At 40.9% G+C, this 25,887-nt stretch overlaps 1 protein-coding gene across 5 annotated transcripts in view; it reads left to right on the top strand.

Moving 5' to 3' along the window:
* The window catches only part of gnb1a (guanine nucleotide binding protein (G protein), beta polypeptide 1a), a 34,493-nt gene extending 8,606 nt beyond the window's left edge, over positions 1 to 25,887 (top strand). The window contains exons 1-11 of one of the 5 annotated variants that reach the window (XM_076741331.1): positions 11,006 to 11,138; positions 12,448 to 12,554; positions 13,539 to 13,577; positions 13,857 to 13,963; positions 17,057 to 17,120; positions 17,540 to 17,702; positions 19,502 to 19,568; positions 19,882 to 20,083; positions 20,642 to 20,858; positions 23,148 to 23,263; positions 23,711 to 25,887. In XM_076741331.1, coding sequence (XP_076597446.1) covers positions 12,498 to 12,554; positions 13,539 to 13,577; positions 13,857 to 13,963; positions 17,057 to 17,120; positions 17,540 to 17,702; positions 19,502 to 19,568; positions 19,882 to 20,083; positions 20,642 to 20,858; positions 23,148 to 23,254 — 1,023 coding nt within the window. In that variant the 5' untranslated portion in view covers positions 11,006 to 11,138; positions 12,448 to 12,497 and the 3' untranslated portion in view covers positions 23,255 to 23,263; positions 23,711 to 25,887. Of the gene's footprint in view, positions 1 to 11,005; positions 11,144 to 11,539; positions 11,875 to 12,447; positions 12,555 to 13,538; positions 13,578 to 13,856; positions 13,964 to 17,056; positions 17,121 to 17,539; positions 17,703 to 19,501; positions 19,569 to 19,881; positions 20,084 to 20,641; positions 20,859 to 23,147; positions 23,264 to 23,710 lie in introns of those variants that run through there. The other 4 variants (XM_076741334.1, XM_076741332.1, XM_076741333.1 and 1 more) reach the window with 4 other exon arrangements.

Raw genomic sequence — 25,887 nt, forward strand, 5'->3', positions numbered from 1 at the left:
TTCAAATAGCAGACTCTCCAAATAGGGAGAAATAGAACATGCGCACATATGGGCAAGCGTAGGGGAGCGGGCGTGCATATATGGAAAAGAGGACAGAAGTGAAACCAAAATCTGACTCTTCTTTGGTAATTGGTCTAGTTTATCAATGAAGTGTGTAGAGCTATTCTGCAGACTGGTGTCTCAGCCATCAGTGACAACGAAAGATTAACCTGTGACAGATGTCACACAAGAGTCGGTCCAACATGAACACCCATTTGGTAGACCCGCATCGTACGCTGTCTGCTGTATGACGAGTATTTTTTTGTCCCTTTGGCTTCCTAGTTTAAGTAATTGGTGAGGCATTGGAAATATCTAATAGTGTGACCAGACGAGATGTCACAATTGGGCCCATCTTACAACTGTATTCTGACAATTTGCCTGAAGTCCCACTTGAACCTGTTTATGAAATGCTTTTGGACTGTAACACACTAAATATTTGTGTTCCTCAATCTGTTTTGCTAAGCAAGCTTGTCTGTTTTGTTTTGATTTGTTTCTCTTTCCAAGCTATCCCAAGGGTCAACATTACAAAGGAAATTCTACCTCATGTTTGCCCAGTGTGTAGATTTGCTTGTAGTTTGACTGCAGGTGCTGTTACGCGTACATAGCTTGTCACCACTGGCCAAAAGGTCGTGGTGACTGTTTGAATAGTCAAAGTAGGTGGCACCAGGACCGCTTGGTGACCCACACACAGGTCTGTCACCACTCAGACACTGTGTTACCCTGCTGAAAGCCCATCACAAGCCCGAGCAGTGCTTTGCATGTGCATGCTCTGCTTTGGAAAGAGACAGTCTCTCTGCCTATTTACATTCTAGCCCTTACATTCGACTGCCACAAGGAAAATGTGACCAAACCTGAATCCCAAGATGACAGAGAAAGACAGACGCTATTAGTGAGTTTTCTTCCTCTTTAAGGCAAGAAAGGCCGTAGTCACTTGAGCAAAAGAGTGGGCTAGCTGTCATGTGACTCCTCACACACACTTGTTCCTCTCTTGGAAGCTTGGAGAGAAAGCACGGGGGGAGGGGTATGATTATTAATGCAGTCAAAGGAGTGTATTTTTTATGTTTTAAATAAAGTCATGCTTTTGGCTTTGGGCTAGCCTGACCTTCCTTTCCTTTATTTTTTCATTTTTTAAATTTAACTCATTCATTTATCTGTATGAAAAGCCAGTTGTGCAGCTGTCTCAAGCACAAAACATACCTTTGTTGATGTATATGACCCCCCCCCCCAATTGTTTTCATGCCATGATGTGCAGACATTAGTGCTAGCCTGTGGAATCTGTTTGGCTTGAACCCTCAGATTAGCTTTTTCTCTTTTTTTCTATGTTGTGATGGTCAGAGGATTGTATTACAGACAGCTTATAGTAAATTATATTTTCAGATATTTGTTGTTTTCAACTTTTGCCTGTGGGAGTCACTTAGTCTACAAAAGCCAATGCCTTCTATTTCTAAAACATTGAACCCTGTCTAGTAAGAGCACACCGCATCATGGAATGTTTCACTAATCAATCAATTAAACTCCACTGTCAGTCCCATTGATGTTATGTCTCCCATCATCAGACATTACCCACAGCAGGCAGCCACATTCAGGGAGCACACATAAAATTGTGCCCAGTTAAAGAGACAGTTCACTCAAATTCCACATCTAGCCTCAGTAATATTTGCAGATAAGCCCAAGCATATTTCAAGTCTCAGTCGAACAGATGTGTCTAAAGGATGCAATTTGTGTGTTTTTTGTCATGACCTTGCTTTTCATGATGTTAAGATGTCTGCTACAACAAAAAGGTGTTTTAACACTCAAATACAAGAGTTTTGGCTGTTGAAAATATAAAGGAGTTTCTTTGAAACAGATATCATTTAATTTGCTTATTCTAATCTAGTAAATTAGAATAAGAATTAGTGCTGAACAAAATGGTAGTCACATCGATGATCAATACAAAATTAATTATTTTAACAATCGATTGGTCAAGAATGGATGTCCTGAGTTGTAAAGCAGGATTGGAAATGAGCTGAAGACTTGTTTGGGCTTTATAAAGGTAGTATCAAAAAACAATCTGTTTGTAGAAAAGAAAGGACTCATCACAGTATTGGAATGTCTGCTGCTAACGCTCATCATTGTGAGCAAGTGAAAAATGCGCAACAGGCAGCATCTTCAGTTATGTTAGTGTGCATTTTTTAATTTCTGCACATTCTGCCAATAGATCCCCCTAAATCTGTAGATCCTACACTTATTCTTTAATAATTGTGAGGAAGGCAACAAGAAGTAATGAGCTGGACGACTATCGGTTGAAAGGTCTTTGGGCACCTTAGCCTTTTCAGAGCCCTGGGTTGTGATCTAAGTGCTGTATTTATTTTTTATGGAGCTTTGAGCAAAATTGCATAGCACCTTGAAAATAAAAGGCATCATTTCATGCCATAGTAACACTTGAATACATAAAACCTTCATTCATTCATCAATCCATTTTCTGTACTCACCTATCCCATCTCACTTTGAGCAGTAGGTGGTTTACACACAGGGCAGGCCATCAGTCCGTCACATGGCTGACATGAATATACAATCATTCACAGTTACACTTACATTCACTTCTCTGGGCAAGTTACACCTAACCTTGAGCCTATTAAAAGTTCAATTAAGAGGGAACCAAAGAGGGTTTAGCATTGCATTGATTAGCGCACTTCCAGTAACAGAAGCAAGGTAACTGGCATTGTGTAATTGACAGTGCATTGTTTTTCTTAAGCTTTAAGGTAGTGTGACTGTTGTTCAGGAAATGCAAGGATTTCACCATACACTTGTTGCCCCTGGCTTCAAGTCCGCTTATGTGGAAAGGTTTTTGAGTCACACATACAGCTCCAATGTGTCCTGTAAAATGTTCTTTTTCTAAAGCCAGCCCTTCTGACATGAAGCCTTTAATGGACCTGATGTCATGTAAATTAATAGCGTGTAAAGCAAATGTATGTTAGGTATTTTGACCAATGCATGTGTCAATCTTCAGTGGGCAGATGTTGACACAAATAACTGAACAATGAAACCGTCTTTCCGAGGGGGTGTACTACGATGTGAGATAAGTGGGTTAGTGAGGCATGTTGAGCCTAATGCCAGAGTTTTCTGTGTTACGAAGATGGCTCTTTTGACCTGGCTGGGTCACATGACATCCGGAGTGGTTATGCTCAGAGTTTCAGATTTAAAGCAGCTACAAAAAGCTACAAAAAAAAAACACTTCTCAGGAATTCTTTCCCTGTCAATATATTCTCTATGAACGATATAGATTCTCAGGTACGTTTAATATGAAAACTTGCTGGGCCATACGTTAATAATGTCAATGAATGAACCCGTGTAATTGTGGGGGGCTTTTGCCACAGGAACATACATGCATTCATTGGTGATGCAGAAAATCATTTTTGTTTGTTTGCTTGCTTGAGGTAATATTAACACTTTAAATTTTACACAGCAGGCCATCTATACACTAAAAGAATGATTAAGGCACAGAAATTACAGACGACTTTGGATTATGTTTTTATGCTTGGTCCTGATTTGCTGCCAAGTCTGTGTTACTTATTTTCTAAGCCAAATTATGCAGCAGACACCCCTTTTTATGGGAACACACACAGAGCCTAATGGTTTAACAAAGTTGATAACCGCCATTGTGATGTGAATCTCTGTTTGGGGTTTTAGGTTTTATCCAGTCAGCTCTTGCAAAAAAAAGAAAAAGAAAAAGAAAAAAAAAAGCCTGCCTTTGTTGAACTTTCTTCGTACCATACCCCACTGGTACGATTTTACTCCAACTTTACACAGAAAGGAAGGCCCCACATTCACCCCAAAACTATTCAAGGGAAAGGTACAGGTAGCCTTGTCAAGAAAGAAAGTTGCTGTACTATACTCTTTCATTTTTCCCCAGATAAATTGTACGCCTAAACCAAGCGGAGCATCATGATCAGAACTGTGTCAGCTTATGCATACTCATTTGTAGCCCCAAGATTATGCTCTACTTTCAGTGGAGCAAAATGGGTTATGTGGCCTGAGGCTATTCATTTTCAGTTCACCCATTCTTTTTGGGATCCATAAGGAAAAATCACCCTACTGATCAGACAGCGATTAAAGACATGATCCACAGTTTGTCAGCCTTTGCTTGTTGCCTACTGTATATCATTAGCAGTAGTAGCCAGAACATGGCAGAGTGCTCATCACTACAGTCTGCTTTGCCAGTGCAGTCATGTCAAATTGCTTTTGTGGTGATGTAGTTGCACAATCATAAAAAACTCTCCCCATTCTCCCCTTTGCCACTAGGGGCAAAGCTGGGCTTGGTGCTTGTTCTGAGTGTAGCTACTGAAGTATTGCAATCACTTCACTGTATTTTTATGCTACCTCTAGCTTGTATCCAGCCTCAAACTTGCCACCATTTAAATGCCATGATGTCCCCTTGTGTTTTTTGAATATTGATGTAAACTTCTTGAAAGCATAGTTTTGGATAGCAGAGCAGTTTTTTTTAAACAGTTATTTAGCTATCAATAATCAGTCCAGTGTTTGTGAACAGTGATGTATTTGAGCAGTTAAGCATATGGTGTAAAATGGAGAAATCTTTGCATTTGGATTGTATTGAAACTTTTCCATCATTTTAAACATTTCACAGTGTATTCATTCGTACTGATGCTAGCCAGGCAGCTATGGGTCTGACTATGGATTCACCACAGTGCCTTGTGTTTGGTAGAAAAACATCAAGCCATAGAGTGTGTGTGTTGAAGAGAATGACAAAGTGAGTGAGATTTGATGGGGCTTTTAAGAAATGTCCTAGAGCAATCCCCTTCTGTCTTCTCTTAGTGCACCATCAGCCCCCTTGTTCCTGCCTTCTTTGTGACCTGGTTGTGTTTCAGCTACATTTACCATGCATCACTTCCCCACAGCACTTAGGCGGACCCTCACCCACCAACCAGACAAAAAAAAAAAAAAAAAAAAAAAAAAAAGAAGGCATATGCACTTACTGTATCGTTTCACCTATGACTTGCGCTGGTAAAAAAAAATCCGTAAAAAATGAAAAATGAAAACTGACATAAGGTTATAGTTTTATCAGGAATGTTCTGATCGTGTGTCATCATCAGAGTCCTTTCATATTGTGTAACTTCCAATACCGAATATGATCTGATTGATGTACTTTTCTACATCACCCAGCGTCATAGTGCACATTTAATGTACAGAAAATTTGCAACGCAAGGTGATGTGACACTGAAGTTTGGACATCATCTCTCAATTCTTGGCATGAAGTACCAGTACATTTTTTTTTAAACTGAGAGCAAAAGTTTAGAGGTGTGGTGAGGTGTGTTTGGGAATGGATTGGGCTTTATTAAGCCAACACAATTAATCAAAAATGCCTCTAGATTTGGATCAGGGCAGCTTTCTGTCTTAAACTTCTAACTGTGTTAATTTGACATTACCTTGACTGATCATCCTGTTGCCAGTTTGGTTGAGCTAGTCAGTGATTAAGCTGTCACCACTGGTTAGACTGGAGATGCCGAGCACAATATATGAGGTTTGCTAAAGTCAAAGTGAGAGAGCACAGGGGTGGGAGAATGCTTTTAAATATTGCAAAGGGTCTTCTTCCACTGAATGCATGGAGAGAGGGAGAAGAAATGTGGTGGCTTTTCTCCAGACAGAGTGCTTTTCTGAATGCCATTCTAGTTGTACGAAGACCTAAAAAGTGCACAATGTGTACAATGGGTAAGCCAGGAACAGGGGTTTTAGAGCCATCTACCATTTCACCACACTGGTTTCAACCTAAGCACGATGTATGTGAGCATTTCAACGAAAATTGACAGCAGAAATGATTGTCATGGTTGACATGGTTGGATGTCATTGTTTGAGTCAGAATGCAGTCTGGTAACCTGCATATTCACATCATGTATGCTGAGGGATGAGGTTTGTTTAACCATCAGATTTGTATTTGAATTAAACACCTTGTACCGTAACTACAACCATTCATTTTCAAATTATGTTTAAATGAAACCCGGCATTTACACGGTGATGCAGAGCAGATCACTGTCAAGAAGTCATCTGCACCTCACGTGCCTATAGTGTGACATAAAGTAACCACTGAAACAAATTAACACTGTCCTTAAGTGGAGGCTCTGCAGTGAACACAGGTGGGGCAAAATGGTAAATGGACTGTATTTATATAGTGCTTTTCTAAACTGATGACCATTCAAAGCGCCTTCACAATAAATCTACATTCTCTAACACACACACACACACACACACACACACACACACACACACACACTCTTGCACAGTGGCTAAGCCACCTGCTTATAAGCTACACACACTCACATCACAACATCAATTTGGGGTTCAGTATCTTGTCCAAGAATACTTTGACATGTAGGCTGCTGAGGATTGAACCACTGACTGCAGGGATTGAACCACTGACCTTCTGATAGGGGGGTGGCCGCTCTACCTCCTGAGCCACAACCTCCCTGAAAAGTGTATGGATTATGTGCTTATTAAACCACCCGTTAACATTACTTAGAGAGGCTGTTGTAATAATGACCCGTGATCAGGTTGAAAAGATGTATAGAAAATGACAATGATCATTATACATTACATAGAAATTATTATACCTCTCACATGTATCAAGCTGCTGCACACCTATTGGTTCCCTCTTTTGTCAGGAATGTTCTCTCAGTAGCTCCACAAAATGACTTGTGTCATGGCATCTTCACTCATTATGCTCGGTGTCTTGCATGTAGTCAGTCTTGATTATTTGTTTGCCAGCATGGGCTTGGTCTAATATAAGTCAAGACTGACCTAATTTTATGTGAAGTGCTTGCCTATCCCCTGGTGTTGCAGCACCACACGCAGCGCCTCCTGCTGATCCTGCACCCTCCTCTCTGATTTTATCCCTATGTTTGTCTGTCAGTATAAGCCCGCCTGTCAGGATGTCCTGTGTGACCTGTTATTGTAGCGCAGCTAATTGCACTGCCCCGTTTAAAGCCTGGATGGACACTGGCAAGTGCAGTGGTAGTAGCAGAAACCACAGAGCAAGTGTATTTGTAAAGTGTGTGCTGTCGCCACATCCGCTCAATGTTTTGACAAAGGGAAGAGAGAGACGAGCACAGCTAGGGAAACACCCTTAAAAAGGAAACGCCTGCTTAGAGAGGCTGTGCTCTCGTATTAAGGTGGAGGCAGTGTGCTGACACAGATGATCAGTCACAGAAGCATTGTCACAGGCAGCTACTGACTGACTTGCAACGACAACTGGCCCCATCCATATTCTGCTGTATCGCATACTGTAGGTTTCTAGGAGCAGCAAATCAACCACAACCTAAATGGCACTCTCGAGCACTAGAATATAAGATCCCGCAGAGAAGCAAGTTAGCAGGAACAATCAGACCGGGGAGACGGGATGCATCCCTCCTGAAGACGAGGGGTGGGGCAGCTGGTATCCAAGCAGGAGGGCGTAAATTATTAAACCCACCATCTCTACCCCACCTTTCAAATGCTACCTTGTGCTTAATATGGTGTATTTATGTCTCACTGCTGGCCAGTATGTAGAAAATGACGATCGTGATAGCTGATGACGTAGTCTTATATATTTTCCTTTCACATACAACACTATTCAAGATCCCAATGCGCATCATGATTTCTATTCTTCTTGTTTCATTTGCAATGGTAACCGAAAGACATGAAGAAGCTTGCTACAATTTGGGCAGTTTTTGGCAAATATCAAAGTCCTTACATATAATTAATATTATTTTTCAGCATCACAATTTGCATGCCAGAAATTTCACTCAAGTTTTTATTATGAAAGATTTTACATGTGTGTATGCTCTTGGTAGATGTGCTCTTTTGGCAGTTTTGTCCTGGACATCCAGTGTGCTCACATTTGTCTCATCATCTAACTCATGCTTTGAGTCTATTGAAGACCAATTCTTGACCCAAAAATAAATAATAAAAAAAAAGATTTGCCTGCTTTGTCTGGACATGGTCAGTGCAGGAGACAAACAGTAGTCAGAACTAGTGTTCTAATATATACTGAATGACAAAATCTGTGTGTGAGTCTGACCTAAAAAAAATATTACGGCAAATCAAGAGTGAAAAAGAATGTGTGCTCCAAGAAGAAAGTCCTAGTGAAAACCCCACAATTGACAATTTGTGCTTTCATCTGATTTTGTTTGCTGTATCTTGGCAAACAAGTTATAAATGACCATTTAGATACTTCCACAGTAGTGGGGCATTTGTTACTTTATCCCTTGTGCATTCATACTGAGAATGACAACAGTGTGATGTAGTGTTGACAACACATTCTCAAAATTGATTGTTAAATTTTCATCAAAAAATGGAATATTATACATTTCACAAAGACACATTGTTATTGCAGGCTTGTTGTACCAGATTGCATTATGTTGTGTAGCGTTTTCTGTGCTGACACCCTGTACAATATGTACAATACTTTGTACTTTATACGCGTATTTGCAGAGCGCATTTGCCTAAAAACCAGAGGAGAAAAGCTTTATTTTGGGAAACCCAGGGCAAACTAAGTGCAGGCCTCCTCTGCTCAGTCGTTAATGCTGGGAAGCTTACCCAGTATTGCTCCCCTTCACCAAGGGGTTAATTAGCAGCTCCCCTCCCAATTGTCCTCTGCTTGTTCACTCTCATTAGTTTAATCTGGCTCTGTCCTCCAGCTTGCCTCTCTTGCCTCTATCCTCTTGTGCACCAGAACATCTCGCTGCCTGTCCCACTCCTTATGTCATCAGGGTGGGGCCTTTCATCTACCCCAAAAATCTACTGCCAGACCCCAGTGAACCACCCTGTGATTTATCTGTTCACACATGCTGCCCTACTGCGTTCATTAGGCCTTAATTTAGTTTTGTTTTTCATCAGTTTGTCCTCAAGTCTTTTAATTAAAAAAGATATATATATATATCAGTCTAGTTTCTGAAATCCACAAATCCACTGTTCTTAATTATCAATCCTTTCTTTGAAAAAAAATTGTAGAGAGGAAGTCCACTCAAATAATTGTTTTTCTCACCCTCTATGAAGAAACATCTGCAGAAATGTTCCAATGAAGAAGCTCATCTAGCCCATTTGTAAATCTGTATGGTGTGAAAATGAATGGTGCATGCATGATCATTGCCATATGGGAAAGAGAACTGCCAATGAAGTAAGTGTGTGTGTGTGTGTGTGTGTGTGTGTGTGTGTGTGTGTGTGTGTGTGTGTGTGTGTGTGTGTGTGGCGCGGTGGTGGTGGTGGGGGGGTCAAATTACACTTCCTCTCTCCTTGTCACAGTGTTGTGCTTGAGATGTCGGAGCTGATAGGAGTGGCTGGAAAATGTGAAGTCTGCTTCCCTCCTCCTCTTTCTCCTCCTCCCCCACCACCTCTCTAAAAATAGCTGACAGAAAGAGAAGGCAGTGAAGTTGAGGCTCTATCTGTTGGGCTGCCAGTGGCTTCAACACTCCCACCACCAGCACAAGGGAAAAAGAGTCCGCTGAATCACACCTCTAATATTAATTGCCAGTAAAGAGTACTGCCTTATTTTATGTTTTTGTCAGAATGAATTGTCTTAGATTTCATGATTTCAAAATCAACCCCATTTTGGAATTTTGCCGTTTTAATGTTCAGGTTATTTTTGAGCACGGAGACCACTGAGTAAAACATGAAGATTTGTTATTCATTCATACAAAGCAGTTTGAAATGGACATAGATTTAGGACCTTTTTTAAAAGGACCAAATTGTGAAATGTTCATGACAGGCTGCATCGATCACCTGACCTCAGCCCAACTGGGCATGTGTTTCACTTGTTCAAGCCAAAAGTGAAGACAGAAAGTCCCTGAAACAAGACAGAAGTTAAGATGGCTGCAGTACAGGCCTGACAGAGCATGACCAGGAAAGATAGCAAACCTTTGTTCATGGAAATGGATTGAAGACTGCACAGTTTTGTTTTGCTTTTTTAATTTCAGTAGGTTTGCAAACAAAACTATGTGAAAATTGTCATGTACAGTTGCAAGTAGATTTTATGCCTGGTTGTCTTTTTTTCTTCTTTAATATAAACATCCTCCACTTCGACTAGGTTATGTGATATATTTCCACCACGTGAACCAGATAACTTGTCATATAACGTCAGGATCAGGATTGCCTGAACACCTCATGAAACAAGTTACTAGTCCACAAAGTGAAAAAGGGTATAACACTTGTGTCCTCTGCTGCATTGTCATTTAAAGCCAGGACAACTAGTGCTTGCTTGCAGATAGAATGGATGTTGTTCACATGTCGTAGCAGCCACAAGGCTCATGGGACCAGTCAGCAACCTTTAGCACTGCAGACTCCACCCCCATAGTTCCTGGGCCATGGGAAAGCACTACCTCAGGAGCAAGTACGTTTTTGCAGCAGGATCTGTGGCCCTGTGCATTGTTCCTCTGCAGAGCTGTGCAAACATATCAGAAGGAAAACAGTGTTTATAAGGAACACTTGAGGAGTGACCGTATACAATTACTGGACTTAGGTATTCAAAAAGAAAAAAATCAACAGCAGGCAGGAACATGAAATCAGACGAAGATACAGAAAATGGAAATAGACTTTTTAGATTTCAATGCAGGACTTCAGGAGCTAGTTTAGTTTAGCTTTAAGGTTTGTAATAATTTGGACATGAAGGACGGAATTGTCAGCAGTAGAAGTGTGGTTGTTCAGTTATTTATACAACAGTGTATGAATCACCTGAACTTAGACTTCATCAACCAGTGGAACACATCCTTGGTCAGATACACATTTTTACAAATGCTCAGGTTTTACAGTTTGGTAGGTTTTCAGTTTCCAAAATCTGTCGACCCTGCCGATGGCTCTTGTTGTAAAGTCCACTGGTGGGTTACGTTACCTTTTATGCAGAGGGCTATGACAGAGAAGACAAGAATTAGCCAGAGACATTACCATGAGACGTTTTTATCACCAAGATTAGGGGTTAAGGCGCCTTGCTTAGATGCAGACCCATTTAGCAGCACTGGCCAATCAGGTAACAGATAGCCACTGAGATGTCAGGCGTTTGAAGGATAAGGCGTTCATTCAGAAGGTCTCACCACTCCCCGGGACAAAGGACCTATATCGAAACCCAGAGAAACAGGAAGGTAAGGTGTGTTCACAGTACCAGTAGTGCTGTAGTCTGCTTGTATTTGACAGATAGCTGGTGATGATACTTACAGCATTTGCTTTCAGGAAATGTAGTTTTGTAGATTTGTGATGGTAATTGGTCCTTGTAATGGATGAGAAGAGTTCGTCAGAGGAAGACTTCCTTCATGTACTTTACTGGATGTGGTCACTGAAATTGAAAACAGTCCTGGGGTTAACTGTTCAATGGACAGCTGTTTTGGAAAGCTTTGTTTGCTGACTGGCTGTGACTTGTATCGTAATGATTATAGCGTTTACAATGTGTCTTTCATCAGTGTCCAAATGCCTACAAGCCTGTAAGCCAGAGTTGACACTTTTTACAACAGTATTTTTCTTTTTAGTAGAATTTGTCTTCTTTCTATGGAAAGTGAAAGTGTCAGTGCTAAGAGCGTCAACCAGAGGATTGAGGTCAGCGGGATAGCCACTGCTTTTAGGATCATCAGCAGGTTTTGTCTTAACCGGATTTGGCTGGAGGAGCTGAATCAACTGTGTCCCAGGATTACAGGGATGACATTGAAGGAGAGTTTAGAGTCCAGAGGCCAGAGCATTGACAGCTTCTCCAAACCCAGGCCATCATCCGAGCACCCTGGGCTTCCAGTAGTGCAACGAAACCCAAGCTGGTCTCTTGGTCTGCCTCTCTGCTTTCTTGATATCTGCACTCTTAATCCTTGCTTTGTTTTGAGAGTCCGGTTGGGGGTATGGTCGTAGTTCTGTATGGCAGAGCAGTTTTTTTTTAAAAACCTTTTTTTTGTTTGTTTTTTTACGTCTGCTGTTGAGGAATGGTTATCAGCTGCTCAGTGTGGCCAAATGTTTGCCCAAGGGTTTGCCATTGTTTGGGAGAGGAGAGAGAACAAATTCAACATCATCCTCAAAATTGTAATCTTAAACCTTAAGTAGCTGTCGAGTACCTGTTGCTAAGCAACAGGTTCAAGCCGGCAAGGACAAGTCTTGAGCTGTCTAGAAAGTGTTGGGCTGTTGTGATTCCCTTCGACTTTGTCTGGGCCTTATAGATCTGATTTAAGAGACACTGTGATCCTCAGCTGCATTTTGTTTAAGTAACCATGTCCATAGAAGACCAAGCATATAATGTCTTTGCATTTGGCCATACACTTTACATGTAATTTGGTGCACTAGCATTCAGAGTGAAAAAGTACATAGTATACTACAAGTACATAGTGTACTTAATTATGCGTTTTGTGTATTGCTACCAACATGAAATGAGCAGTATGTGGTACGTATGTTGAGCCTCTCATTTCTTGTCTCCTCCAGATCAGCAAGAGTCTAGGCGGCGGAGCGAAGCACACCATTAGCAGAGGAAAATGAGTGAACTGGATCAGCTACGCCAGGAGGCTGAGCAGCTCAAGAACCAGATCAGAGTAAGTCCTTCGGTGTCCTCAAGTCTGCCTGTTTTTAGTTTTCCATTAGTTTGCCAGTCCAAGTTGTCAATTAAGATATGCACTTCAGAGACTGATACTTCATACTGGTGTTGATGAAAGTAGAGTTTTCTTTCAATGGTTTCCTGTTTTGATGCGTCTCCATTAATGTTGACATTATAAAGATCTGGCACAAATGAAGCCATTTGCTTAGAGTTAGCCTGCTAGATAAAGGTCTGTCTTGGTTAAGTGTTTGGAGATAGAAAAGCTTTTACAGCCCATGATAGTACATTACACTGTTGTTGGATCAGATTCATTGAAGCCATTGCCTGCAGTGCTGTAAATCAGCCACCTAAGACAGTAGTGGGATGACACTATTCCATCATGAGTATATTAGCACTATATTTCCCACATTAATGTGAAAGTGAAAGCTGTCTGCTGAAACATGTACAGAGATCATATTAACATCATTGTTGTGATGAACAAGAATCCACCGTAATTGTTATAATGCAGAATTGATGTCATTTTTTTTTCACTCATCTGGTAGTGCACGCACCCCTGTACTCTGTGTCTGTGTCCTCACCACAGCAGCGTGGGTTTGATTTCAACCCAGGGCCCTTTGCTACATCTCATCCCCTCTTTCTGCCTTTGTCAGAGCACCTTTGATTTAATGGTGAAGGAACCCCAGACATAAAAGTGTCACCTGCAAATACAGTGCAAACCCCGCTGGCCTTTGAGCTACTATAAGATGTCAGTGTGCGACAGTTACACATGGGGCTAAGTCGTTTAGAAAACGTATCAGTAATGTAATAAGAATTTTATAACAGGTATAGAAACTACACTTTTTCACTACACTTTGTGCCATAAACACAATTTGATTTATTGGTTGGTGCTCAAAAAGACGCAGCCATATTGATTCACTGATCTTAAACTAATATTGGAGAGTTGTTGGACTGAAGTAGATTTGACTGAGTTTGTGTGTTTCAGGATGCCAGGAAAGCGTGTGCGGATGCTACCCTGTCTCAGGTAAGACATATATTCGTACTATGACTTTCACTCACAATTATTTATTTACAACTATGATACAATATATATATATATATAAAAAAGATAGGTAGGTAGTGTAATTTGAAGACTGTATTCTTTTTATGGTTTTCTTAGTCATACCTTTAATTGTGCCTTAATTCTTTAATGAATAGAAACGTCGCCTCAGTATGCCACACTGCTTGAAGCTTGAGTGCAAACTACAGAAGAAGAATATAGTGGCATTAAAGTGACTTCTTGTCTCATATTAATCCCCTTTAGATCACAGCTAACATCGACCCTGTTGGCCGAATTCAGATGCGCACTAGACGGACACTGAGGGGGCATCTGGCTAAAATCTATGCCATGCACTGGGGCACTGACTCGAGGTAATCTCATTCAACCGCGTTCTTTCCATTAACTAAATATTTCATCCCATCAGCCCAGCCCCCTTTGCCTAAATGCAGGAAATGGATATAAAAGCAAGCTTGGCTGTCTTTGTGCTAGTTACTTCTCCTGAGGGTCCTCGTCAAATCGTGACGTTCCATAATGGCTCTCTTTTGCATCCAAAAGCAGGTCTTTTTCTTTACATATGTCCAAAGTGATCTATCAGGTTAGCATATACTCAGTGTTCTAACAATTCAACAGTAGGATACATGTGCACATGCACAATAGGTAATGCATTTTGTGTTGAAGTACATTGAGCATGCATCAGGCACTCTATCTTTGAGTGTGTCTACTGTGTTGTGTGTCTATGTGTGCTGTGTTTGTGTGCACTGGGGGTGGGGTATGTGGGTAGGGAAAATACTCAAAATGGAGTCAGCCTTTGTTGAAGCAGTGTTGAGGCTCGATAGCCGAGGCAGATGAAGCAACACTCCTCATTTCACATGAAGCCTTCTCCCTGGAGTTGTGCACACCTCTCACCTCAGCAACCAACAAGTTAATCACTGTGGCGCTGCTGTGCGTCAGTCCACAGAGAGACCATCGCAAACTGCTATGTCACCTCATCATCCTCCCAGTCATATACCCAAGAAAAAGGCTGCCACTGTATTTACCCACTGTCAGCGCTTCCTGTTTGTTTGTTTCATCTGTTAATGTTTCACCTCCCAGAGAAGTTGGGGTATTTATTAGACTACCTGCTGAGATTCAGCCACCCAGAAAGAAGGTCACATGAAGATGTTTTGACCCAGAGTCGAGGCCAGGCCTGGTATTTTTAGCCCCGTGGAGGCTCTGCTTGAATTCAGTCAGGGGTGGGTTGCTAACGGTTTGAGAAAGAATCCCATCAGTTAGTTCCAATTAGTTCCACTCATTAGGAAATAATATCTTGAGTTAAATGTTTAGGATGTTGTCGTCTGTGGACCCTACAGCCACACAAATGTTTATCTTACAAAAGGTGAAAAGTATGTAAGATGCAAAGCTTTGTAGTTGTAGTATGATAAATCCAACATTTTAGTCCCTCAAAATGCAACTGTCTGGCAGTGGTGAGGCTTCTTTTACAAATATTCTGTGTCACAGTACATTGTATTAGCATCAATAGAGGGAGCTTGAATGTCGAACTAAAGACCCTTGATCCACAGTTACAACTCATGTTCCACATTAAAATATTATTTCATATCTACAGTTGACCTATCAGTTGTCAGCTGTTGTTGGTGTTTTTATGGCTCGACTGATAGAAGACTGCTCTTGACACAGTTGCCTTGTGTTTCTCGGCTTTGGAATTAAGAGGATTTTTCAAATTAATGTTGATTTCTTAAGAAATATGTTCATAGTTATTTGATTATGTAACCATTGTAGCACACCTGAAATACCGTGTATGCACTGAAGTTAATAGGCAGAAATGTTGCAAGCGATATTAGATGGGCGTCATTGAAAAAAATGTAACGCACCATTTCTATTAGGTAATTCATTTTTGTTTCTCACTTAAGCTTTGACTCATCATGGACTCCTGCATTCAAAGCTGTTGTCTTTAAAACCTAACTCATTACACATCTGCACACTGTGTGTAAGTGAGCTTAGCATGGACGCCATTTACAATAGCTGAAAGACATACAAAGAATGGCAAACAATAGAGGTAATGGAAAGTGTGGCTACATCTTCAGTTTTTCTTTCTCCTTTTGCTGGTATTCACTTCATCTTAACATAACTGCAGCCACACACACTCGTCCTGTGTTTGACTCTATCACAGTAACTCAAACAGACCTGCTGTATGGTGAGCAAACTGAATTTGTGTTTGCTCAAAATCAGGTTTTTGTTCAGGTTTAAAAGTGATTTGTGGAGAGAAGAGCAACAAATTCAACGAACGTGGTTTGATTTGTTCATCTTACAAATCATTGAGTCTCTTCTCCATACCTTGTAGATGCAGAGCTCTCTTCTGACTAGAGTAAGCACCTCAAAGCATTGCATCATCATCTCTCATCTGACACAAAAGCTCACCTTCACTCCCTCCCTCGAATTGCATTGGAAGCTAATATGGTCTTAATCTGAAGCCAATACATTTTCCCGCTTTTGACATCATCCTAAACTTTGATTATTTGCATTTAATGTGTTCATTTTAAGGCCGGGAAACTGATGTTGCATTTTCTTTTTGACTAAAATTCCCAGCACAGACCATTCTGTCTGTGCCTTCTTATCTTCTGGAGTGTGCACATGTGAGTGCGTTCCTGCCAGCCCAGTAGTTAAGATTTGCATAGTCCCAGCAGGCCTTGGTGTGTTCACTCCGTTTCCCGTTCCTATGTGCATTGGGGCCATCACTGTGGTTACTCTTGTTGGATTCACCCAGATAGCAGCACAGAGCCACAGAGGTACCTGAGAGCTGCCTCCTGAATAAAAAAGCAGCGTTTGTAAGGATTCCACTTTAGAATAACTGTGCGTACCATGCAGACCCTGCAGGTTATGTTTTTGAGGCACATAAAATATTGAAAGCAAATAAATGGTCCGGAAAGTACTTAATGCTGTATTAGAAATACCTGGAAATTATTCACTATGCCTCAGCTCCATTTTAGGATTGGCACAGTCCATTCTGTGGAACACTGGCATGTTGGTATAGCAGTCGTTTTAAAATAGTGCAGTGATATATTTACTTGGTTGACAGGTACTTGATTAAAAGCTCTTAAATCCATCAGCAAACATGATTTTACAGTTTAAACTCTAACATTATGGTTATTAGTCAGTCCAGGATATTGAATCCTCTGTTGTGGGTTTTGCAGTTTTTCTCATCTGTTTCGATGAAGGTTGAACTTCTTTTTGCTTTTTTTACTTTTCAGTGTGTAGCTTCCATGATGGAGCTTCAACAAACCCTCTATCTGTCCACTCACATATGTTGACAGCATATTACCTGACCTGGATCACTTGCTGTTAGCTGTCCTATTCACTTATAGAACAATGCATTATCAGGCATGTCTTGAAAACCTTTTCCTCAAGTTTGGAAGGGAACAGTCATTTTAAATCGCCATGTAGTTTGATTGTATTTTTCTATTCATCAGGCTTTTGGTCAGCGCCTCCCAGGACGGCAAACTCATTATTTGGGACAGCTACACCACAAACAAGGTACAAACTCTGTGTTCCTTTTGTGTTTGTGTGTGTGTATGTGAGACAAACTGAATGGTAATAATTCAAAGCTGTGTTGTTACAACAATGGAACAATAAAGGCAAATGTCAGCATCATGATAGAGTAAAATGGGGTGATAAGATGACATTATAGAACATCAACTTGGCAAAAGGCAATTCGATCAAAGCAAAAAGCCAAAAAACCAAAAAGAGTTTGTTATAGACTGACAGAGAGCTAAGTTCATTAGAAAACAATTCACAAGTGTTTGAGGGTGCCAAGTAATGCTATTTTTAGTGGGTATTGTGCCCTTGAAAGGTTAAGTTAATATTGCAGACAGACTTTGTCACATGCCCTCCCCCTCTCTGTCCCATCTGTCACTGCATACTATCTAATATTAAATCTTTCTCCTCTCTTCCAGGTCCATGCCATCCCATTGCGCTCCTCCTGGGTGATGACGTGCGCCTATGCTCCCTCTGGGAACTACGTTGCCTGTGGAGGCCTGGACAACATCTGCTCCATCTACAACCTGAAGACCCGTGAGGGAAACGTGCGTGTCAGCCGTGAGCTGGCCGGACACACAGGTAGGCTGGACACGTCCATCAGCATGTAGCCATTTCCTCATCAATCCCAGGATTTTTTTGATGGTCAGATCAGTCTGCCAGTAGATCTGCACAGATACTCAATATCTCCATGTGGATGTTCATCTGCAGTTGGAAAAGATTCTAGGCTATGGGAAAATGAAAATTGTCTTTCGGCCCCAGACTCACATCCTGTAATTTTGTAAAATCAGTGCCTCTGTGCTGACCTCTGCCATTGATCTGTGTGAATGACAATAAATAGACAAACAGCCTAGTTCCCTTAATGCTGCCTCTCTCTACCACCCAGGTTATATACAATTGGACTAATCCTTCTTTGAGGAATACTGAATTCTCTACATTGGTACTAATCATACTATGCTTAAGAATAATACTGCAGAAAATTCATGTCAATGAATTAATGTTAAATCTACTCTAAGATCTGCATATTTTGCCAAGATGGCAGTAACTGGAAAATGTGAAACATCAATAGACGGCAATTGGCATGATCATGTTCACCCAGTCAGTGTGCACTGCTTTCCACATAAAGACACTTAAAGGAGAAGAGGGGTCTGAAATGTCATCTTGTCATAATGTTTTCTTGACAGAGCACTCTGTTGCTGCATTTGTGGAGACAGTTTGACGCATTTCACACTTGAGTTTCAATTTGTATCTTCTCTTGGTTGGAGAAAAGATCACACACATCCCAAATTTGGTGTCTAGATCATGAGGTCAGGACACTTTGACTGATGAATGTGTTGTACGTATTTCTACCTCCTTCAGACAATCAGTCAAGTCTAGCTATTTGATGTATGTTTTCCAAATTATTGTCACACCCGAGAGATGCCAGTCACATGGTGCGCTTTCTCCATAAAAGCAGGAGTTGATCGAGCCATATCCCAGCTCAAACTGATGAAAGTGTTGAGCTCTTAGGCAAGGAGCATTCATCTGATCAGTGTCACATGATGCAGGAAGTGTGTCAGCATTTTAGTTCTAGTTCCCTCGGTATAGGGAGGGGTATGTACAGTCTGCCAGCCAGTAAAGGATGAATTATGGAAGCAAGTCATGAACCGGGAGATATCCTACAGCCTCTTTTATGTGGCTGGTGGCGAATTAGTCAGTTCATCTCTCCCACATCCAGCACACAAAGCTTTCTCAGACAGTTTGGAGTAGAATGTCTTCCTCTGTGTAGACTGTAAGGAAATGAAGCCTCTCCCTCTTAAAGGGTAATTCCAGTATTTTTAAACCTGGGCCGCATTTTTACATATTTTTGTCGTCTTAATGGCGTCATGGCTACAAAAAATTTTGAAATCAGTCCAGTAGATCTCCTCAGCCGGCAGCAAGTGGGCTGTGATGGCTGCAAACATAATCCTTGAGGGCAACTGTGCCTGTCAAAGTATGTCTGCTGAAAGTGTTTATTTTTGTCACTGCTCAGATTGTTATTGTAAGTTGTCTTGCAACATTAGGGAATGAATCCCTACAGAGACAGACCTTTTTGCAAAAGAATAAGATGCTTTTGTTTACAAATGGCCGTTACATCGCTCTGTTCAGAACCACTAGACTCCCTAAACCATCTGGTTAGTCTGTCCAGCGTTCCAACAATCACCAACTCTAGTTTGGTTGAAATATACTTTTAATTCACCAAGTAAGATGTGAACATATTATGAGAGTCGCGAGAAGGAGGTTGGGCATCAGAGAGGCAGCAAGGAAAACAGAGAGAGGCAGAATATTACTCTGACTCTAGTGCTGTAAAAAAGACGCTCCATCATACAGTTTTTCAATCAGTTTCTTTGATTCCTCCCTAGGTTACCTGTCCTGCTGTCGCTTCCTGGATGACAACCAGATTGTCACTAGCTCTGGAGACACCACCTGGTGAGTTGTGGTACAACACCCAATGCAATCCAATACAACACCCCACCTCGAAATACATCTTCAAAAATCACCATAAACATAGCTCAACACAGTTTCATCAAAAATGAAGGACTATCAACTTCAGATATAGTATTAGTTGCAAGGTTATCATATTTGTTTGCTTTATTTAGATTACTAGATAGACTTTATATCAGCACTGTGTAATGGGTCAATTAGGGCTATTCTTGAATGACACTTTAAAAATTTCAAATCACTCTAGGTATTTTGTGTATGGCAGCTGTGATTTGACGATGTTCTTTCTGCTTGCTTGCAGTGCTCTGTGGGACATTGAGACTGGTCAGCAGACAACTACATTTGCTGGTCACACCGGTGATGTCATGAGTCTCTCTCTGGCGCCCGATACCAGGCTGTTTGTCTCTGGAGCCTGCGATGCCTCAGCCAAGCTCTGGGACATCAGAGAAGGAATGTGTCGACAGACCTTCACTGGCCACGAGTCGGACATCAACGCTATCTGTGTAAGGCCACACACGCACACACTAACATGTTATATACTAATCATACCTGGGTGTCAAGTCTCAAGTCATTCACGGCATGTCTGTGTAAAGTCTGTCAGAGCGAGTCTCAGGTAATGTTCAGTTGTATATACTTATTGTAACTCAAGCTGCAGATTGTTCAGGTCTGTGGATGCTGACCATTACAGTGACGCTCAGTTTGAATGTTTGCCTTTCACAGCTGTGTTAGTAGTGTCCTTTCACTGCATTTCAGTGGAACTATAAGAATTTCCTGCTGCAAAATTTATGTGTCAAGATGAAACACCAGGAGTCTGTAGAATCCATACACTCGTACTCTCGTATAGATGACCAGAAAGACTCTGACAAAAGAAATGAAATGATTTTGTGCCACATATTTTAGGACAGAGAAAGGTGAGGCCAGTTACTGTTACACAACTTCAGGACAGTAATAAATGTAATCACAGTAACTAAATAAAGGGTGTGTATATACATAATTTGCTGTAAAGTAAAGGATGTATGCACAGATCACAGCTGACAAATCTCTCTTGACCTTTGTTGCAGTTCTTCCCCAATGGCAACGCCTTTGCCACTGGCTCAGACGACGCTACCTGCCGGCTGTTTGACCTGCGTGCTGACCAGGAGCTGATGGTTTACTCACATGACAACATCATCTGCGGCATCACCTCCGTGGCATTCTCCAAGAGTGGCCGCCTACTGCTGGCTGGCTACGACGATTTCAACTGCAACGTCTGGGACACTTTGAAGGCCGACCGTGCAGGTAAGCCACCATGTGGGGCAAAAGAGCTGATGTAGATGAAGACGTTGTGCTGGTGTACTGCCCCATGTCAGAATGCATCAGTGGTAGCATGTTCAGCTGTCTGACTAACCAGCAGCTGTGTGACTGACTGACTGACTGACTGACTGACTGACTGACTGACTGTCGCCTTCCACCACAGTCTGTTTTCTTAATGTAAAGCCGATTGGTGTAACACAGTGAACAATTTACAATAGAGGTTATGAAAAGATGAAGAATGTGGAAAACACAATCTGTTGTACACTTTGAGCTCTGTTTTCACACCTCTGTGCACCTGACCAGTTGCTGCAAAAAGTGTGTATAGCCTTCACATTCTCACTGGCTTTGGAAAGTCAGACATTTTGGGTGACCACCAACTGCTCTACACCACCAACCCCCCTCTGATAGGAGTTTTTCCACTGCTTTCAGATGTCCAAACAGCACAGCATGATGTACTGAAGTGTTTACTGTGTCTTCTCTCCTTGTTGAATGACAGAGGTCAGGAATGTTCTCTGAGGTGTTTTTTGTTCAGCAAGTAGAAAGCCACTTGCTGGAGGAGAGCATGTTGAGTGAAAGTTTATATGCCAAAATGTAAATTACAGGTGTTTATGACAGAATTACAGATACATGCCTGCCTGTGTAAGTACAAGAGGAAAGTCTTGTACTAATTCTCTGTTGTACTAAGGTATCAACCTGGTATCTGTGCAGTTGAGTTTATTGTGATCAGTCTAAGTATTATTTGGTTAAATTAGTTTATTCTAGTGTACACATCCTGTTTTCAGTGCCTTAGCCTGGACATTGTCACAATGTGACTGTATATTTTTTATTTCTGTATGGGCATCTCGAACGTTAAACAGCTGGTTAGTCAATTTCCTGTTAAAAACTACAACATAAGGCAACTGAACATTTCCAAATGAAGTTGTGAAAAGCTTTCTGAGTAGTGCGAGTTGGGGAAAGGATACAAGAAATCTTACAGGCAGCCACCAAGAGGTGTGTGGACACTCTGAAGGAGCTGCAGGCTGCAATGGGAGACACTTTCATGCAAGAACTCTTGCCTGGTGCACAAGTTGCAGCTTTATGCTTGTTGAAAAAAAAAAACTCACATGACATCTGGACTAGTGTTTGCCAGAAGGCAACTCTGCAACACCGGGAAATAAAGTGGAGGAAAATGTTGTGCTATGATCAGACAAAAGTTAGCTTTTTGGCCGTCACACTGAATGCTATTTTTGGTGAAACACAGGCCCTGAGAGGCTTGTGAAGGCAGAGTTTAACATGAATGCAGAAAAACACAGAAAAATCCTTGAGGGAAAACTTGCTGCCAGCAAGTTAACTTAAAACATAAAGACGAAGCAACACAGGAATGGCTTCAAAAAACAACTTTAATGTCCTGGAGTGGCCAAGCCAGATTTTTTAGGCTCTCTTATGACATCACCGGTGTAGCCGGTCAGAGGCCTCAGTCCAATCCAAAATATGTGACAGGACTTGAAAATCCCCATTTACTCATGCTCCCCATGAAACCTGAAAGAATTTCAGCAGTTTTGCAAACAAGAATGGGGGTACAAATGTAGTGACCAAATGTGCAAATCTGATCCCTATGTCTGATACTACAGCAAACTTTGGGCTTCACATTGTGCTGTGCACAACTTTACAAGCCCCATGTACAAGCCTCTTTACCAAAGAGCAGCAGGGTAAAGTAAATACTTGGTTAGATATTCATTTGGCATCTTTAAGTGCGTACAGATTGGATGGTTGACTATATAAGGCAAAAGTGACAAACTATTAAAGACATTAATATACATCTGGGAGAGCAGCAAGCATCACCTGCTTCAGCAGCGAAGAGCCCCTATGCAGACATGAATACTTTACAGCTATTGACTGCATAGTGGGATAGGGATCAGAGGAGGCCCACATCTGAGCAGGTTATTTCAAACACCCACACACATGCACGCACACACAGACACACACACACATGTATGTGATCCATTGGTGGGTGAAATATTGATTATCAGCATATTGGTCAGTATTAGCCTTGAATAATCATCTAAAAGCTCAGCCAGTGGCATCTGGAATCCATGCTACTGTTTGTGGTTTCAACCAAACAATCAAATCACATCAGGCGGGCAGGTATGAGGACCCTAAACGCCCTCAGATCAGACCACAATTTCCAGTTTGTCACTTGCACTATGCTCTGATATTCATTAAATGGGTTACCACGTGGTGTCCATCAGACAGAGCGGGGTTGTTGCTGTGTCTCAGCCTCTGGTGTCTCTGCAGGTGTCCTGGCTGGTCATGATAACCGGGTGAGCTGCTTGGGTGTGACCGATGACGGCATGGCAGTGGCAACAGGGTCCTGGGACAGCTTCCTCAAGATCTGGAACTAGAGTCTGAAGGTAAATGACAGATGAGGACCAATGTTTTCTGAGGTGCAACAGTGAACGACTAAGTCAGAGTGATGGTTTAGTAACAGCATCAGCCGCATGGGACCTCACCTAGAGCTGGTATGTACTGCCATCTGGTGGTTGGAAAGAAGGGTGCAGCATATGAAACAATGAGACCAACACATCAAACATAATGCCTGAGCTGTGTTAAATTTCACTGCTTTCAAAGATGTTTTTCATAGCTTCACAGTCACATGATACTGATTTTTAAATGTTAAACACAATCATGGGTAAAATCAATATGTTTGCAGTTTTAGTCTGCAGGAATCAAAGTGGGAGAAAGTGACATGCACATATGACGAACCCTTGATTTAATCATTTCACAGTTGTCTGGCTAACAGGTGATTTCACTGAATACTGATAATCTCACATGTTTTTCTCCCATTTGTTTGTTTCCAGATGGCATCTGGACTCCAAAGTTGAGTGGAAGACCATTCCAACATCATAATGTTCAATTTTATTGCATATCCAATCTTTTCAAAAACACCATGATACTGACTCCAAACACCCCAAAAAACTATCAAGGGCAAGAATTCTCTCTCTCTCTCTCTCCTTCTCATTTAAAAGAGCACAATTGTCTGTCACTCATTCAGCTACAAAAAAAAAAAAAAAACCTAAAAGAAAAAAAAAAAAGCTTGAGGAATTTAGTGGTTTCAAAATGGAACGGAGGGGAAAATTGTGCATCCCTCCCATGACCATGGTCTGGTATTGTAGTAAGTGAAAATACAAACACCCCTCCGCCGCTGCCGCCACCACCACCACCACCAAGCAAACGTGTCCTGCGTCCTCATTATACACAGGTCTGAGTGAAGGTTATTACATGACAGTGATCTAATTCTGAATAGCTTTTTTGGCCATGTTTGTTTTTGTTTCTTTGTTGGATCTTTTTTTTTTTTTTTTTTTTTTTCTGTTCAAGAGAAGTAGATCAGTGAACTGTCAGTTAATGTTTAAAATGAGGATCAAAGCTTTGTTTTATTTCCTAGTCTTTACACATTTTAGAGATTGTTTTTAAGTTGGAAATGAAAAGAAACCTCCAGATCACGTCATTTTAAATCCAGCTTTATCCCACTGGAGAACAAAGCGAGAGAATTGAGCTTCAACAGGGAGTCCTCAGCCACTTCTGGCCCTTCTGTATATTTAGTCCCATGATACTTTTACTGTTTCTTTTTTTCCAGTGTAGTCCACAAATCTTTGTTTGCACAAAAATTAAACTTTGCATATATAGAGTAATGTCTAAAGAAAAAAAGTTAACTAACCAAGCACATGCTGTTTATGATGATGAATGCTCGTTTTTAAAACGAAAAACAACAAAAAAAACAACCATTTTAACCATTCTTACACCTTTTTGTCTGGCGACAGTGTAGAATAATTAAATGAAGATTAACCCATCGGATCATAATCCACCCCTCCCCCCCTTTTTTTTTTTATTCATTTTGTTTTTCCTCCTTTACTTTAGTTTGGTTTTCCCTGGTTTCTGTTGCCCGTGGTTGGGACCGGTGATGTGATTTGGTTGGGTAGGGAGTACCTCCACTTTAGCCCGGTTACGATCCGGACGTTTCTCTTTTAACAGAGGTGCCCATTCCGTGCTTGGAAATGCAGTTACTACTCTGTGAATGACATGTTGTATAAATCAATGTTTGAAAATAATGATATTGAAACTTTTTAAGTTAAAAACGAAAAAAAAAAGATTTTGGTTGTCTGCCATGGGTGGGTTATCTCTTAGAATCGCATGCTGTAGAATTGCTTAAAAAGGTGCATATGGAATTAAGTCCTTTGATGTTTTTCTTTAAGAAAATAACCTGTTGAATATATCAATACAATGGTATTTATATTTTTCTTTTACTTTTTTTTCTTTTTCTTTTTTTTCTTTTTTTTTTCTTCTTTTTGTTTTTGGCTACTCTGTGCATACATGATTCAACTGAAATGTCAAAGCTATGCACTTGAGAAGCAAACCCTGCAACATATACGGTTACTTGGTCCATACTTGGGAGGGATTCCACAAATTAAGAAGTAACGTAAATGTTTAAATTGTACACACATGCATACGTACATTCATTCACCTAAACATACACAATCTCAAATGGAACAAATAAATTTTCATTCCTTCTGTAGCAAACAAAATTCCACTTACAAAGAAAAACATTTTATAACAGGTTTTTTTCTGTCCTTTAATAAAAAATGAAAAAAAAAAATCTTGCAGCATCTGAATGGCAGAATTTTCTGTTGTTCCCTTCTTGTAAACAGAGACGCTCTTTCTTTAGCAGTAGTGACATTTTTTCCATTCTGTTTTTTCTCTGCGACATTCTGTACAAAAAATGTGCTGTAATTGTGCGTTAGGCCTGGAGTTGGCAAAAAATAAAATGAAATAAAAAATATTAAAAATTAATTAAATTCCCTTTCCTTTTCTCTCTTTCTCCATCGAATAACTGTAGAGCTCTGCACCCCCACTGTTCCCTTTTCACCTTTTGTATTTAATTTTAAAGTCAGTCAGTGTACAACCGAAAGCTGGATGCAAGATAGAAACTATATTAAAATGTACTGTTATTTAAGATGTAATAAAAAGCAGTTTGAGATGA

Source organism: Chaetodon auriga, chromosome 10 (assembly GCF_051107435.1).
Source record: "Chaetodon auriga isolate fChaAug3 chromosome 10, fChaAug3.hap1, whole genome shotgun sequence".
NCBI classification, from domain to species: Eukaryota; Metazoa; Chordata; class Actinopteri; order Chaetodontiformes; family Chaetodontidae; genus Chaetodon; species Chaetodon auriga.